The 18,596-nt window shown below is 35.1% G+C and overlaps 1 protein-coding gene across 4 annotated transcripts in view; it reads left to right on the forward strand.

The window, feature by feature from the left end:
• Window positions 1-18,596, forward strand: part of TAF4B (TATA-box binding protein associated factor 4b) — a 151,039-nt gene that overhangs the window by 88,133 nt on the left and 44,310 nt on the right. For 2 of the 4 annotated variants that reach the window (XM_059410038.1, XM_059410037.1), the window contains exon 13: window positions 1,536-1,592. In XM_059410038.1, coding sequence (XP_059266021.1) covers window positions 1,536-1,592 — 57 coding nt within the window. Of the gene's footprint in view, window positions 1-1,535; window positions 1,593-13,625; window positions 13,817-18,596 lie in introns of those variants that run through there. The other 2 variants (XM_059410039.1, XM_059410040.1) reach the window with 2 other exon arrangements.

Raw genomic sequence — 18,596 nt, forward strand, 5'->3', positions numbered from 1 at the left:
TACTAGCTTTTGGTAGCCTTATGTAGGTAGACACTTCATGTGTTTAAAATTACAAGGCACTCTTGGGGCACCTGGGTAGCTCAGTTGCTTAAGTGGCTGCCTTCGGCATAGGTCATGATCCCAGGGTCCTGAGATTGCGCCCTGTGTTATGCTCCCCGCTCAGTGGGGAGTCTGCTTGTACCTCTCCCACTCCTCCCCACCCTCATTTGTGCTCTGTCTCTCTCAAATAAATAGAACTGTAAAAAAAATTACAAGACACTCTTAAATCTAAATGGTTTTTCTTGTACTTCCCTTTAACAAAATCAGTAGAACATAAGTAGGGCACCTGGGTGGCTCAGGGGGTTAAAACCTCTGCCTTTGGTGCAGGTCGTGATCCCAGGATCCTGGGATCAAGCCCCACATCGGGCTCTCTGTTTGGCAGGGAACTTGCTTCCTCTTCTCTCTCTGCCTGCCTCTCTACCTACTTGTGATCTCTCTCTCCCTCTCTCTCTCTGTCAAATAAATAAATAAAATCTTTTAAAAAAAAATCAAGTAAACTTAATAATAAGAAAATACTTTTAGCTTTTATTTTACTAGCTGTATTTAGCTGATGTTGCCTTTTATAGAACAAATATTCAGATTTATAAGGAGTTAGATAACTTTGTGCTAGAATGAGAAAAAAGAATGCTTCTGAGCATAGGTGCTGGACAAGAGTTCATAGTGTCAGAAATGAAGTTTCTTACCACTTGTTTCATTATAGCATTGCGTATAGAAGATAGCTCTCTCCTTCTAGCAGTCCTGTAAGATTGTTTATTTTTGAATGTTGAACTGAATCAGTATGGAATACAATATTGAATAAACAGTTATTGGACTTTTACTTGTGCACAGCATTCAATTAAATGCAATGGAGGACCCAAAGATGATGAGATACTCTAATGAAAACATTGGAATGTATTTCCTACTTAGTTTTTAAAAATTCTACTTTTAAAGAGATTGATATGGTTCAAAGTCAGGCTCCCAATTTTATTTATTTTTATTTTAATTCCAGTTAACATACGGTGTTAATAGTAGTTTCATGTATACAAGATAGTTTTTCAACAATTTCATACATCACTCTGTGAGATTCTTGATTTTAATAGTCCTTGAAATACCATGTTTTTCCAAAATGGCTTTATCTGAAGATAAGCCAATGTTGATTGCTTTCCTTCTTTGAGCCAGCGATTACCCTTCTTTTCTTTTCCTTCATCTGTACCATCCGTTTTTTTTAGTTTTTAGTGTTCTAACAAGAACAACGTCATGCCTCAACTGGACCTGACTGACATTGTTAGCATCATTTTCAGTATAAGCTTCCTCCAGGGTAGAACTGCAACAGCAGGCCCAGATGATGAGAGGGAGGGGGCGTAAAGGAGGGAGTGCACCAGACTGGATTGAGGCATTTTCCCCTGGAGCTAAGGTTTTCAATCACAAGAGAAAATTGTCATTTATTAAATATTTAACGACAACTATAGTGTTTAGATGCTAGTAATTTCTATTAAAATTTTCTTTTCCTTTGATAGAGTCGTTCCAACAAAGAAGATCCAGAACAGCTGAGATTAAAGCAGAAAGCCAAAGAGGTAGGACTTTCAAGTTACCATGCTTGTCTTTGTGTTGGAGGGAAGGTTGGCAGCTCTCTCCTGGCAATTAGGTCAGGGTTTATTTTGCTGTTGCATACCATTTGCAGAAGCCTTGGGGAAGGACAGGAACTGCTGAAGGCAAGGGCAGTACTTCAAATGAGGTCAATGAGTTCTGTGCTCTCTTTTTAAAATTTATTTTCAAAGCTTAGGCCTGTCTAGAAATGGCTCTTTGTAAACTACAGCAGTGTACTTGGAGGAATATAATGTGGGATTAAAAAAAAAGAAAGAAAGAAAAGAAACTTCTGAGATTTAGCATCTGGGACTGTACAATAGGCTACATTTTTCCAGGGTAATTGTTCGTTTTGTAAATCTGATACTGCTTATAATTCTTTGGCTGGGAGGTGGTACTGGGATTTAGTTTTAAATGGAAAACGCCTCTGGCTTTTAATTTTCTGGGCCCAGCAGTTTTCTGTTCTGGAATGGAGCCCTTGTTTCACACAGTTCATGTTTAGCTGCAGGGGTTTTAGTTTATAGCTTAGACTGGTTAAGCTTTTACTCCCAGAGGCCTCTGCATAGCAACTGTAGAAATCAACAAATAAGTTCATTTATGTCTGCAGCCTCCTCTCAGTAGCTGACTTTTTACATTTCCCAATATCCATTTCCTGACTTTTCTAGCCCCAGAGAAAAAAGCTCCACTAATTGGAGCTTATTTTAATTGAGCCTTAATATTGGATCTCACTGGAGTTGCCCCCAGAGCTGCTGAGAACAGAAGGAAATGAAAGTACCTAAGGTTGAAGATGTGATGTGTGTTTGGGTGTGTGTGTGAAATTTTTCACTTGACCTACAGATTCTTTTCCCTGCTGAATAAATCATCAAGCCTGTTCACATTTCTGATTAAGGATCTGACAGCAGACGATAATAAAGACAATTGAGGTGTGAGACGTGTGATATGGAGCTGAAGAAATTGGTTTCTATAGTTACTTGACTGATTTCATGCAATTTTTAAGGATCTTTGTGCTAAATAAGAGTGATTTCCTGAGCAACCTTTTTCCTTAACTGTGCCTCTTGAACTATGAAATTTGTTGTTGCTTAACACTGCGGCACTCGGCTCCTAGGTGCCAGCAGCAGCAGGTTATTTATGAATGTTTTAAAGGCCCTTATTGTTTGGATTAATGTAGGAGCTGAGGCAAAACAAATGGAAATCTAGTAAGATTCTTACAATCAATGTGTTATGTTTTCACTAAAATAGAGAAGGAAAATGCATGAACTCTGGATGGAGAGGTTTCTGGATTGAGATGAGGAGAACTGGAAAGGGAGAACATTAGAAAGAACTGAAGCCAGAAACATTTCATTTCAACAACAGAACACTTCTCATACTCATTTCTTTTTCAGTGGAAAATGTATCTAAAGATATTATCTAAAAAATTAGTATGAGAACCTTACCAATTACACTCTTTAAGCAAGCCTGGTTTCATAGGTTATTTAGGAATGGGCAGCCTATTATTGCTCTGAATCACGGGCATTCCTCTTTGTTTTAATTAAGGACTGATTAGATGCTTATCTTCTAATTCTACCCACTTTTGGGAAAAGATATATCAAAAAGCCTGCTCTTTTATCTTTAAAAATTGTATCCCATCTGTTTCTCTTTCATAAATCTTCTTAAACATCTGGACCAATTAATAATTTCCTTGAGGTTTGTATAGGATGGTTTGTTTTCTTTTAATATTGTGCTCAATTATTCTCTAAAGGATGAATAGGTGGACAGTATTTTTCAAAGAAAATTGTTAAAATAAATGTGGAAAAAATAATACCTCAATGAGAGCAGATGGTAGCAAACTTGGTTTTTCCCCCTTGTTGCACCTCCATTTATTTCTTTTTCCTAGCAAGATTCAAAGGATTGTGTAATTTCTTTCTAAAATATTTTAAAAGTTTGCTAGTTGGTTACTATCCTAAATCTTTCTGTTAAAAAAAAAATCAAATACACTGGCTTCATTCCAAGAATAGAGCCACTGTGTATTAGTTGCAAATGTTTGATGAAACTACAATATTGTCATTTGTATCATTCCTCTGTCCCCTAGAGCTTTTAATAACTTTAATATTCTAAGGGACTCTAATTTAGAATCATACATACAGGGGTATGCAAAAATCAATGACCTTATCTTAATATAGACTTGAACTGTTCTCTTGTAAGCTTAGTATTTGTAAGTTTATCATTGGGATATGCTAATTGTTATCACACTGGTATAAACTATAAAGCTTTTGTTAGTGATTTTTTGGTATTTGGTTCTCTGGGAAGTTTTCTTTGTTAGTTGTGAAAATTAGCACAGATTCCTTTCAGTTGCTCGATTTGAAATTGGCTTGCTTTCCTTTTCCAGGTGACTACGTACCTACCAAGCTGGTCATAGGAAATAGAGTAAAGACAGTACCTTAAATAAGTGCAGAACTCCAAGGAACTGTAGAGAAGTCGTAGGCTTTATTGATTTGGGAAATGTTTTAACAATGATGTTTGTCATATAAATATTAAATCATAACTCGAACCCCCAATACATAATTTTATAATCCATCGTGGTTTCAGTTGTTAGTAACTAGAGTTTTGATCTTGATCTTTTCTCCTGTGCATTTTCTTCTCTCTAATACTATTTTAGAGTCTATTCATTTCTTCTTTGCATTCTGGGTATAATGACATACTGTGTTAAATCAAGCAGGTTTTTATAAAGGTGTCTAATAATTTATTTTCATCCTTCCTATATACTTATTACAATTTTGTCATTCTTATTTGGCACTTAAAAAAATAGGCTGCCTGTGGGATTTGCCTCCAGTCTAGTCTCAGTCCATTGAAGTGGCTCCTGCTGCATACTGTTCTTATTGACCTGACAGGTTATCTGTCTGTTTGAAAACCTTATTGTTGTCAGGCTAAAATGTCTATGGATATCTCTATAATTCAGACATTTTAGTTTCAACTTTGGGGCTGTTCCCCCTGCCCTTTTTCTGTTTTTGCCTGGGGAAAAAAACACCCCACAATATTATAAGCATTTTCTCTCTGTTGTTAACTTTATGTTTTAAATATTGATATCTTTAAATTCTTATTTTAAAAAATTTTCCTGGATACTTTTCCTAAAATGTTAAGTACTGGCTTTCTTTCATTTTTACCACCTATTTTTGAAAGGTTTTAAATAGATTACTAATTGCCAAATTCTAACTTCAAACAAGTAGACACATCTTTGTTTAATGCAGCTGTAGACTTGTCGAAATATGTACCGTGTGTCCTAGATTATCATCTAGCCTTCAACATTTTCCTTTCTTACCACATCATCCAGAATTCTAAGGAGCAAGCCACCTGACCTTGTAGTTCATATATCCTGATTCCTTAAACATTTGTTGTATATACTGTGACCCTTATTTCCTTTTGAATATCTTCTTTCTCCTTTGGGAAATGTGAATTCAGCACATCTGTGCAGAGTGAGACAAAGAATTCATTTACTTCCTTTTAACCATTCCTAGCATTCCCACTTACATTTGTTATCAGACAATAGAAGAAAGAAAAAGAAATGCAAGACCTGTACCTTCTGGCACATTAGCTCCACAGTGCAACCTGCAGAAACTGGGCAAAAGAATAAGTATTAAATGATTAAAATGCATGACAGATTAGAAAACTTGTACCCTCAAGTATTTAGGACTTTTGCTTATAGAAAACATAGGACATAAAAAGTAGTATAATTCTCCACATACAAAGTATTATTGTGTAAGAAATAAAATACTGTATCATAAGGCTTGTTACTAATCAGAAAATATTTCATTATGAGAAAGACAAGATTATTAAATGGAATTTGTATAGGTATGGAGTCAATGAAATGTGAAAATTTAACTATTAAATTATAGCAGTTTGTATTTAAAGTTTTATGCTTGTTCTGCATGAGCCAAAACTCATGGAATACTGGGCAGGATGAAATGAAACTTGTCATTAAAAATATATTCTAGCAGTTCAATTAATTTAGTACGGAGAAGGCATTCTTAAAATGACAAATTGTGGAAAGCTTGTGTACATAGAGAAACAGACACAAATATTTCAAAGCATTGACAGTCTAGGACCATGGTTTTCAAACTCTGGTATACATGAGAATTATCTGGAGGGTCTGTTAAAACACAAACTGCTGGGCCCCATCCCTAGAGTTTTTGATACTGTAGATCTTGGTGAGGACTGAGAGTTTGCATTTTTAACAGGTATCCAGGTGATTTTTTATTGCTGCTGCTGTTCTGGAGATCATACTTGAAACCATTGGTGTAGGAGGGGAAGGAAGAGGACCTTTAAAATCCATCACTTTTTTTTTCCTTTTGATTAAATGGTCATAAAAAGTCAAACAAAATACTGTGGTTTGAGAATCTGAGAGTTGGCATCTTGAGCTGGCATAGTCCTATTACGATTCAATAAGTTCTCTCGTGGAGGCAGAGAAGCTACACTCGTTTTTTCAGTGGATACTTTTCATAAGAGACATTTATTCGTTGTATCTCTTGATTGGTATACCTTGCATAGAAAAGATAATATTTTGTTTAGAGCTTCATCAGGAGGTTACATGCATTAATTTTGAAGTATTGGATTTGTATAGCTTGAGAAAAGTTCTGTCCTTTTGGTAGAAGAGGTACATATTATAAATGAAATAGCGCCAGACTAGAACTCAAGAGTCTTCTGTTTTAGATCTAACCTGCAATTTTCTGCATCTCACTTTGGGGGAAAGTTACTTTACTCCTTTAGATTTACTCCCATTTCCTTCTACAGTCAGTCCTTGAACAACGCATGGGTTAGGGTCACTGATCCCCCTATGCAGTCAAAAATCCACATAAAACTTTTTTTAAGAATTTTTTTTAAGGTTTTAAGATTTTTTTTTAAAAGAGTTTATGTATTTGAGAAAGAGAGTGCACATGAGCAAGGGGAGGGGCAGAGGGGCAAGCTGAGCTCATTCAGCAGGAGCCCAATGTGGGGCTCAATCCCAGAACCCTGAGATCATGACCTGAGCAAAGTCAAACACTTAACCAACTGAGCCACCCAGGTGCCCCACACACAACTTTCAACTTTCCCCAAATGAATCTACTCACAATCCTCTGTTGATGGGAAACCTTACTGGTAACATAAAGAGTTGATTAAAACATAAGTTGTATATTCTGTATATTATGTACTGTATTTTCACACTAAAGTAAGCTAGAGAAAAGAAAAGTTAAGAAAATCATAAGGAAGAAAAAAATAGATTTACAGTAGTACACTGTATTGACAAATGTTACCTATAAGTGGACCACACAGTTCAAACCCATGTTGTTCAAGGAAAACTGTGAATGTAACAGTCCATGTTCTGCTTATGTTACAGAGCTATCATAATTTAGGGAAAGGTCAGGTATAAAAGGAAAAAATAATAACTTAAGAACATAAGCTTTAGAAACATTTAAGATAGATGCCATCTTACTCAAATACGTAAGCTTGAGATTGATCCAGGAACATGTTAGTTGTGTGTGTGTGTGTGTGTTTTATTTCAAGAAGACTGTAAAGAAGGTTGAAAAGAAAAAAAATGTAAGGGGAAGATGTAGGGGGAAGGAAGTTCTGTAATCTAATACAAATTGCATTTGTATTAAACAGTACGTAAATCAATTATAATGTTTAAGTCAAAGAAGAAAGTATCTAATTGAGATTATGTGGAACGTGTTATTTTCCTGAAAGGGATGGATTAGAAGGGCTGACTAGCAAGGCATTGGACTCTACGTTCTAGATTCCAAGTATTTCAGGTGTTCTGGACAGTGTCTTGACATAAGAACTAGTGTTATTGGGAGAAAAAAAATAATCAGACCATATATTGTTGGGTTTGGTGGAATGCCTGCCTAATAATTTTCTTTGAAAGTTTGAAAGGGATCTTGTGTTTCTATTGTGGTATCCCTGAATTTTAGATGAGGTGGGGGTAGTTATTTTTTTGTAACTTGCTTTGTTGGTTCCTTTGGTCTAGGATATACCCAGTAATACTATTTAGTATGATATTGTTTACTACTTTTGTGGTATGATAGTTTAGGAATTAACCTTGTTTTGCCCCCAGTAACTTGCAGTGATTTAGAAGTGATTATAAGCATTTTTGAGAATTTTAGAGTTTGGTCAATTAATCTTTACAAAACATATCTAAAATTCTGTTTAAATTTTTACTATTTAAAAAACATTTTTTGTTTGGTGGTAAGGTTTTATTGTTATTTTTATATACACTTAACATTAATTGTGAGTTCTAAGCAGGACATTATTCTTAATTCTTTGCTGAACTCAAAACCAGGTAATGTACCTTATTTCTCTTATTTTTTTTATATTCTTTCAAATATTACTATAGCATTAACTGTTTTCATTGCTCCTAATGTAGGTTTTGCTAGACAGCACACATAAGCTTTGGGAGACATTAACTTACCTCTCAACTTCGCCTTTGCTTTATACCTTACTATCACTTTCCAAAAGCTCATAGCAAGATCAGACTGAAGATGACAGCACTTCTTATTTTTGGATCATTTGTTATAAAGGACAGACAGCTCGGCTGTTGTCTTTTGTACTTGCAGTTTTTATATATATATATTTTTTAATGCCTTGCCTTCCTTAAGCACAAAAAAGAAACACATTTTTGAATTTCCCATAGTATCAGTATCACAATTATCTAAATAATTTAGTTCTTTCTGTTAATATGTCCCTGTATTTGTGGAGGAACTTGGCTGTAGAATACTTGATTTATTCATTCTTCAGCTCCTGTAATCCTGCCTAACGTTTTGGATTCTGTTTTCGTTAATTTTTATTTTTCCTTATCTTTTGTCCTTCAAAATTATGTACTTAGCATAAAGAAGTACCTCTGTTGAACTTTACTCTGAGAGGTTGTATGATCTTTAAGGTAATCTGTTAAGGTGTTTTGGACTTGATTAAAGTGACTATTACCATAGCTGTACTTAAAAATGAACAGACACAAGTACTAAACATCAGGAATAAAATAACCTTCAACTATTATTGCTCTATTGCTCTCTAAGATACCGACTTGAGTTTTAGGGGACCTCTGCTTGATATCAGAGAGACTGTGATAAGGGAAATGAAGGTTTCTGCCTTTTTCATTAGCCATAAGGAAAGAGTGAGGATACTCTTAAAAGAGAACCTGCCAAGCCTGTTAGGTCTTTTTGGACCAAAGTGTGTGCTGCTGGTGTAAGTGAACAAGCAGGCTTAAGTTTATGAAACAAAATGTAGTAGGAATATAGCTTAACTGAAACCTATTGTCAGAATTCTGGTTAAACCAGCTTTTAAAGGTTCCAGTTGATGGAGTAAAAACACTCCACACTGTCTCTCCCACTGAATGCAGCTATACAATTTGAACAGAATGCACAGAGAAGCTATTTGAAGACTTTGAAAAGTAAATAGTAAATAAGTTGGGGAAGAAGATGAGAATCCAAAATACCACTAAACCAGCAGTGTGGTTGCCATTGCTCTTTCACCTCCCCACTCCTATTCTTTCTGCTTACTATAGACATGAATACAATCACAGAAATGTGTGGCAAAGCAGAGTAACTAAAGTCCCAGCTTTCTGGCCAGAGGACAAAAAGAGGAGTGTGGGGAATAAAAAATTACTGGGAAGATTGTGGAATAGGGAGAGCTCAGGAAGGCAACTATGTATTATATTTTAAACTTCGGGGCTTGCTCTTGAGCTACACATTTGTCTTATGTGAATCTAATTCTAGTCAGCATACATAACACCTTTAAGAATGGAACAAACAGAGCCCTGCTAGGTCCTAGACTGACCACTGAGTAATACATATTTGGGACAGATTCAAGGAGCACAACAGAGGTTTTGAAAACTGAACTGATGTTGGAGCCTAAGCCCACAGAAGACACACTGGAATTTGTGGCCTAAATCTGGTGGCCTGTTTTGCATGCTAAAACAAAAATATCATACTCCAAAAGATTTAAAGAAGACCCGGAGTTTTACAACATAATATTTAAAATATTTAGGCTACTGTTTAAAATTATTTGGCTTGAAAACCCAGCCATAAATTTCTAAAATGTAAATTTTAGAACTAAAGATGACAGTAATCAAAATAAAACACTTGTTGGATGGGCTAGATACAAAAATAGATGAAAGAGGAAAGAGTCAATGAACTTGAAGATGGATGAATAGGATCTAATCTAAAGTAACAGAGGGGAAATGGATCAAAAGCAAAAATCAGAAAAATGGAGCCTCAGAGACATTGTCCTCAGGGCCAATGACCAAAGGTCTGGCATTAATGTTACTGAAGTTCTCAGAAGAGAAAGAGTAAAATGCTAAAAATTTATTTGAAAAAGAAATGGCTAACAATCCTCCAGATTTAGAGAGGGACAAACCTAAAGATTCTAGAAGCTCAGTAAACTCCAAACAGGATAATCACAGAAAAACTCAGGTTCAGTCACATCTCGTCTTAGAAAACAAAAGATAGAGAAAAAATTCTTGAAACTAGCCAGAGAAATGTACACTTTTCCAATAAGGGAACAGCAATTAAAATGATAGTACAGTTCTTATCAGAAACCATGGAGACCAAAAAGAAAGTAGCAACATGTTTTTAAAGTGCAGTAAGAAAAGAACTGTCAACCAACCCAGAATGCTATATCCTATGAAAATACCCTGTAGGAAGGAAAGTGAAATAAAGACATTGTCAGATGAAGGAATAAGAATAGAATCTGTTGCCAGCAGACCTGCTCTAAAAGAATTGTTTAGGGAGGTTGAAGTTCTTCAGAATGAAATGAAGTGATACCAAAGGGTAACTTTGAACATCAGGAATGAAGAAAGAGCAACAGAAATGGTATAATAGACTCATTTTCTGCTTTTGAGCTTTTTAAAATATTAAAAGCAAAAATTACTACATTTTCAGGAATTTTCTGTGTGTGTGTGTGTGTGTGTGTGTGTGTGTGTAAAGCAACTGTAACAAAATATAGAGTAAAAGGGACATCATAAGGTGTCTGTGTGCCACTTGATATGGTAAAATATTGATTCTTAGTAGACTGAAAATTTAAGTAAGTGTATTGTAATCTCTAGAGCCACCACTAAAATAAAATTAAAAAAACTAAAGATATAGTAAAAAAAAAAGATAAATTGAAATATTTAAAATGTTTGAATAATGCAAAAGAAGTAGGGAAAGGAAAAAAAATGAAAAATGGAACAAACAGGAAACAAATAATAAAATGGTAGACCTAAATCGAAACATGGCTGAGTCATTATATTAAGTGTAAATGGTCAAAATATACCAATTAAAAGAGAGAGATTGTCAGAATGGATTTGAAAACTCTGACTAACCTGTATCTCTCTACAAGAAACTCACTTCAAATGTAATGATGTAGATAGGTTAAAGTAAAATGATAGGGAAAAAAATGCTTATGTTAGAGAAGAAAGATCTCAAATCAATAATTTAAGCTTTTGCCTTAAACTGGTTAAAGAAGAGCAATATACAACCAAATCCAGCAGAAGAAAAGAAATAATAAAAATAAAAGCAAAAATCAATGACTTCAACCAGCAGAAGAAAAAAATAGAGAAAATCAATAAAACCAAAAGTTGGTTCTTTGATCAGCAAAACCGATAAATTTCTAGTAAGACTGACAAAAAAAGAAGATATAAGTCACCAATATCAGGAAAAAAGATGGAAAATCACTGCAGACCCTGCAGATGTCGAAAGGATAAGTGACTACAATGAACAACTATGCAAGTAGTTTGACAGCTTAGATGAAATAACCAGTTTCAGGGTACATGGGTGGCTCAGTTGTTAAGCATCTGCCTTTGGCTCAGGTCATGATCCCAGGACCCTGGGATCAAGCCCCACATTGGGCTTCCTGCTCAGCGGGAAGCCTGCTTCTCTCTCCCACTCCCCTGCTTGTGTTCCCTCTCTCACTATCCCTCTCTGTCAAATAAATAAATAAAATCTTAAAAAAAAACCAGTTTCTTGAAAAACACAAGCTATCAAAATTTAGCCGTGAAGTAGCTAACTACAGTAGTTCTATGATTATTAAATTAATTAAATTTATAGTTAAAACTTTTCACTAAAGAAATCTCCAGGCACAGATGATTTTACTTAGTGAATTCTCCCAAACATTTACAGATGAATTAATAATACCACATCTACACAATTTGTCAGAACACAAAAAAGAGTTAAAAATTCCTCCAGTTCATTTTATGAGACCAGCATTACCCTAATAAACCAGAAAGACATTACAAAATAGGAAAACTACATTTCCATATCCTTCATGAACATAGATGTAAACATTTTCAAAAAATATTAGTAAATCAAATCTAGTAATATATAAAAACAATATATCATGACCAAGTAGAGTTTACCCCAGGATTACAAAGCTGGATTAATAATATTCAAAAATCAGTGAATATGATCTACCATATTGATAGTCTAAGAAAAATCATGTCAATTGATGCAGAAATAAATTAGATTTCAACATTATTAATAAGAATAACTCTCAAGAATCAAGGAATAGAAGGGACCTCCTCAGTTTGATAAAGGACAGCTATTTAAAACCTACAATTAATAGTATTCTTAATGGTGAAGTGACCAAATGTTTTCTTCCAAAGATTAGGAAAAAGGCAAAGATGTATACTTCCATCTCTGTTACTCTGTGTTATATTGCCTGTACAATAAAGCAAGAAAAAGAAAAGGCATATAGACTTTGGAGACAGAAAAATAGTGTGGGGTTTCTGTTCTCTTAACTATGTCTTTTATAGTGCAAACTTTTCTAATTTTTTTAAAAAAGATTTTATTTATTTATTTGACAGACGGAGATCATAAGTACGCAAAGAAGCAGGCAGAGAGAGAGGAAGAAGCAGGCTCCCCGCTGAGCAGAGAGCTTGATGAGAGGCTCCATCCCAGGACTCTGGGATCATGACCCAAGCCCGAAGGCAGAGGCTTTATCCCACTGAGCCACCCAGGCACCCCAAACTTTTCTAATTTATATCAAGTCTAATTTGTCAGGGTTTTTTTGTTTTTGTTTTTGTTTTTTTTAATGGACCTGCTTTGGGAGCCATATCTTAACTCTTTGCTAGGCCCTAAGTCACAAAGATTTTTTTTCTCTTATATTTTGAGTTAATTCTTGTATAAAGTGTGAGGTTTAATACCAAGATTATTTTTTCACATGTGATGTCCTGTTGCTCCAACATTTGTTGAAAACACTATGCTTTATGCTTTCTCGATTGAGTTGTTTTCCACCCTGGTCAAAAATCAATTAGCCATATTTATATGGATTTGTTTCTTGATTCTTTATTCTGTCTCATTATTCTGTGTGTCTGTTCCTTTATCAGTACCACATTATTTTAATAACTGTTGCCCTCTAGAAATAATTCCTAAAATCACATGGTGTAATTCTTTCAATTTTGTTCCTGTTTTTTTCAAAATTGATTTAGCTTTACTGGTTCCTTTGCCTTTTCGTATAAATTTGACTTCATTCATTCATTCATCCAGGTTTATTTATTTATTTGAAAGAGAGTGAGAGAGAGCATAAGCAGGGTAAAGGGGTACAGGGAAAGGGAGAAGCAGGCTCCCCACTGAGCAGGGAGCCCAAGGTAGGGCTTGATTCCAGGACCCCAGGATCATGACCTGAGCCAAAAGCAGATGCTTAACAACTGAGCCACCCAGTTACCCCTTATTTATTTTTTTGTAAGTGGTTTCCACTCCAAAATGGGGCTTGAACTCACAACCGTGAGATGAAGACCAGAGCTGAGATCAGGAGTGAGCTGCTTATCTAATCAAGCCACCCAGGTCCCTCCATAAAAATTTTAGAATCAGCTTATCCATATCTGTTTAAAAAAAAATTATTGGAATTGTATTAAATATGCAAAAATTTGGGGGCACCTGGGTGGCTCAGTCAGCTACACATCTGCATTTTGGCTCAGGTCATGATCTCGTGGTCCTGGGATCAAGCCCTGCATCGGGGTCCCTGCTCACTGGGGAGCCTCCTTCTCCCTCTCCCACTACCCCTGTTTTGTTTTGTTTAAAGATTTTATTTATTTATTTATTTGACAGACAGAGATCACAAGTAGGCAGAGAGAGAGGAGGAAGCAGGCTCCCTGCTGAGCAGAGAACCCGACGTGGGGCTCGATCCCAGGACCCTGGAATCATGACCTGAGCTGAAGGCAGAGGCTTTAACCCACTGAACAACCCAGGCGCCCCTCCCACTACCCCCGTTTGTGTTCCCTCTCTCACTGTATCTCTCTCTCTCTCTGTCAAATAAATAAATAAATAAAATGTTTTTCAAAAATCTATTAAAATCTTGAGAAAATTGAAATGTTTACACTGTTGAGTCTTGTTGCAGTCCATGAACACATACATGTCTTTCCATTTGTGTTATATTTCTTTCATCTACCTTTTATGATTTATCACATACAAATATCCGTTAGTTTTAGGTTTATACCTAAGTTTCTAATTGTACCTTAATAGTATTTAGAAATGATTATTGGGTGCATTCACCTTGCATCTTGCAACCTTGCTAAATGCATTTGTTAGTCCTAGGAGGATTTTTGTTTTTGTTTTTATAGCTTACTTGAGGTTTTCTGTGTAGATAATCATGTCACTTTCAATCCTGTTTCTACCCACAAGCCTCTCACTTGGTGCCTGGCTGTCTTTACTGAACTCGACTTACATATCATCTTCCCCACTTGTGTATGCCAAATCTGCATTAATGCCTAGAATGTTCTTCTGGTTAAAAATGCCTAGTTTTTCTCTATTGTACTGACCAAGATACATTATTTTTATGAAAGTTTGTTGGAACGTGGGGCAAACCAAAACTATGGTCAGTTTTAATTTTTGTTAAAGCTTTGCAAAATTTTACAATATTGTATGTGAGATTTCAGAAAAACAAAGTATAATTTGCAGAGTGGGAGAAAGTGTTTTACTACATAGGTGTGGAAAATTGATGACAGAGGTCAATTTAAAAACTTTTTATTTGTTGTAACTATGAGAAAAATGCAGATGCCATTTTTGTAACTATAAGAAAAATGCAGATGCCATTTTTCTCCAGGGAAAGATTTTAAAATATAGCTTGTTGTTTGATTTGTGCTGCTGGGTAGATTAACTAAAGTTGTATTTTGTCATCTAGAATTTCCAGACTGTGACAGCATCAGATTCTAACACTAGATATATTCTGTTTAAAAGGCCAGCATCAACAAAAGACGATTTCTAACTCCTGAAAAGTTTTCTAGCAGTTTATATATAAGTGAGTCCACAATTTAAAAGATGAATTTCTGCCCTATAATTTGTGAAACAAGTGGAGAATTTTCTTTTTTTTTTTTAAGTTGTGTTTTCTTCCTTGCTAAAGACTTAGTTACCTATGGCTTTTTTTTTTAATCTTTCCTCTAATATTATAAAGTAATCTGAAAGTGATGTTTATTTTATGTCCTTGAGACTGCCTATTTCACCACAAATTATTTCCTATTTTTATCCCGTTCTTGTTTCAATAGGTTCAAAATTTTGTCAGTGCTCTTTTTAAAAGAATATTTTCAGTATGTGTTTATGTGTGTGTGTCAAGTTCCTCAATAGGTTACTTTCAGTTGGCTATCTTGGAGCCTTCTTGTTTGAATATTTGTCTAGCAACCAGTGCCAGGTTCTTCCTTCCTTTCCCTCTATAGTAATAAGATTTTGAAGGTAATTGAACGTTCTTCCTCTTCTGGAGGATGTTAAGGATTCATGTAGTGATATTTCATTTCAACTTGGTTATTATTATTATTATTTTTTTAATGAATACCATTTGACACTCATCTGCCTTCATGAATGATACTCTGTTTCACGCATTTATTTTGCAGTATTAATGTCTTATTTGCCTTTTAATGGGGGAATCTTTCATGTGTCTCACTATATAGTTTAGTATCCACATATTAAATAATTATGATTTGTAGATTTGGGCATTCTGGGTGAATTATGATAAAAACTACAGCAAAATAATTCTTTCAGTTTTTTAATTTTCATTTTAAAAACTTAAGAGAGCAAATGCTATTTTTCTTCTGAATTTCAAGCTTTTGTTTAAATTCAGGTTAACATATAGAGTAAAATTGGTATCAGGTATAGAATTTAGTGATTCATCACTTAAATATAACACCCAGTACTCATCAAAACAGTCAAACTCCTTAATACCCATCACCCATTTAGCCTATCGCCCCCATCCACCTCCCCTCCATTACCTCTCGGTTTGTTCTCTAGTTAAGAGTCTCTTATGGTTTGTTTCCTTGTCTCTCTTTTTCTCTTCCCCTATATTCATCTGTTTTGTTTCTTAAATTCCACATAAGAGTGAAATTATATGGTATTTGACTATCTCTGACTGATGTATTTTTCTTAGCATAATACATTCTAGCTCCACCCATGTCACTGCAAATGGCAAGATTTCATTCTTTTTATGGCTGAGTAATACTCCATTACACACACACACACACACACACACACACACTCAGACACACCCCTCCCATGTCATCTTTATTCATCATCAATGAATGGACATTAGGGCTCTTTTCATAGGTTATCTGTTGTTGATAATGCTGCTATAAACATTGGGATCCATGTGCTCCTTTGAATCTATTTTTTTGTATCCTTTGGGGAAATACATAGCAGTGCAACTGCTGGGTCGTACGGTAGTCCTATTTTTAACATTTTTTAAAAGAGATTTTATTATTTGAAAAAGAAAGAGAGCAAGTATGAGCAAGGGGGAGGGGGAAAGAAAGAAGAAAACTCCTGCTAAGCAGGGAGCCCAATGCAGGACTCGATCCCTGGACCTTAAGATCATGACTTGAGCCAAAGGCAGACGTTTAACTGACTGAGACACCCAGGCAATCCTCTGTTTTTAAGTTTTTTAAATAACGTCTATGCTGTTTTCCAGAATGGCTGTACCAGCTTGTATTCGCACCAACAATGTAAGAGTGTTCCCCTTTTTCTACATTCTCGCCAACATCTGTTGTTTCCTGTGTTGTTAATTTTAGCCATTCTGACAGATGTGAGGTAGTATTTCCTTGTGGTTTTGATTTGTATTTCCCTGATGATGGCTTATGCTGAACATCTTTTCATGTGTCTGTTAGCCATCTCTGTATATTCTTAGGAAAAATGTTCATGTCTTCTGCCCATTTCTTAACTGGATTATTTATTTTGGGGGGTGTTGAATTTAAGTTCTTTATAGATTTTGGATACTAACCCTTTATCAGATATGTCATTTGAAAATATTTTCTCCCATTTTATCAGTTACCTTTCAGTTTTATCGATTGTCTCCTTCGTTGTGCAGAAGCTTTTTTATCTTAATGAAGTCCTTCTAGCTCATTTTTGCTTTTGTTTTCCTTGCTTCCAGAGGCATATCTAGTAAGAAGTTATTATAGCCAAGGTCAAAAAGATTGCTACCTTTTTTCTCTAGAATTTTGATGGCTTTCTTTAGGTTCCTTTAGGAACCTTTAGGTTTTTCATCCATTTTGAATTTATTTTTGTGTATGATCTAAGAAAGTGGTTCGCTTTCATTATTCTGCATGTGGCTGTCCAGTTTCCCCAATACAAGTTGTTGAAGAGACATCTTTTTTCCATTGGATAATGTTTCCTTCTTTGTTAAAGGTTAACTGACCATATGCTTGTGGGTCCATTTCTGGGTTCTCTATTCTGTTCCATTGATCTGTGTGTCTGTTTTTGTGCCAGTACCATACTGTCTTAGTGATTACAGCTTTGCAATAGAGCTTGACATCCAGAATTGTGATGCTACCAGCTTTCATTTTCTTTTTCGATGTTCCTTTGGCTATTCGGGCTCTTTCCTGGTTCCATACAGATTTTAGGATTGTTTGTCCTCTGTGAGAAAAGTTGGTGGTATTTTGATAGGGATTGCATTGAATGTATAGATTGCTCTAGGTAACAGAGACATTTTAACAATATTTGCTCTTCCGATCCATGAGCATGAAATTTGTGTCTTCCTCAGTTTCTTTCATGAGTGTTTTCTGAGTATAGATTCTTTGCCTCTTAGGTTAGGTTTATTCCTAGGTATCTTATGGTTTTTGGTGCAGTTGTAGATGGCATTGACTCCTTAATTTCTCTTTCTTCTGTCTCAGTATATAGAAATAAAACTGATTTCTATGCATTGGCTCTATATTCTGCCACTTTGCTGAATTCCTGAATGAGTTGTAGCAATTTTGGGGCAGAGTCTTTTGGGTTTTTTACTAGATTGTCATGTCATCTGTGAATAGTGAAAGTTTTACTTCTTTCTTGCCAGTTTGGATGCATTTTATTTCTTTTTATTGTGTGATTGCTGAGGCTAGGACTTCCAGTGCTATGTTACATAACAATGGTGACAGTAGACAGTAGACATCCCTGTCTTGTTTCTGACTCTAGAGGAAAAATTCTCAGTTTTTCCCCATTGAGAATGATATTAACTGTGAGTTTTTCTCATATAAGGCTTTTTGATATTGAGATATGTTCCCTTTATCCCTACTTTGCTGAGGAGTACTTTCAATTTTTGGCATGAAGATAAATATAGAATAAATCCATGTGAAAGTGTGATATGTAGAAAGGGTTTGTAACAAGAATACTTGGCTCTGAGTTCTGTTTCTACTACTTATTATTTATGTGACCTTTAGGAAGTTTTCCTAAGCTCTTAGAGCATGTCTTCCTTGGTTAAAAAAAAAAAAAGGATGAATACATGTATAATTTTCATATCCTATTATAGTAATTAATATATCCTTTTCAATGTGGTTGTGAGAGTTAAATGAGTTAATTTTTAACAAGGTAGTTTGTAAATCATATAACAGAACTGTTCCCTATAACACACAAAAACTGTCCTTATTTTCAAGTAATTTTCTTTTAATCTGGAGAAGTTGACTATGGTTTGGTTAATATCTCTCCAATTTGCTGTTCAATTTATTTTTCAGGCATTTCTTCCCTGTGGTTAAAGTAAGAAAAGATTAAGCTCTAGATGCCTTTCTTTTCTTGTTTTTCTTCTATTCTATACTTCTTTTTTACCTAATTTCTATCTCTTCTATTTATAGA

The sequence above is a fragment of the Mustela nigripes genome, chromosome 8 (assembly GCF_022355385.1).
Source record: "Mustela nigripes isolate SB6536 chromosome 8, MUSNIG.SB6536, whole genome shotgun sequence".
NCBI lineage: Eukaryota > Metazoa > Chordata > Mammalia > Carnivora > Mustelidae > Mustela > Mustela nigripes.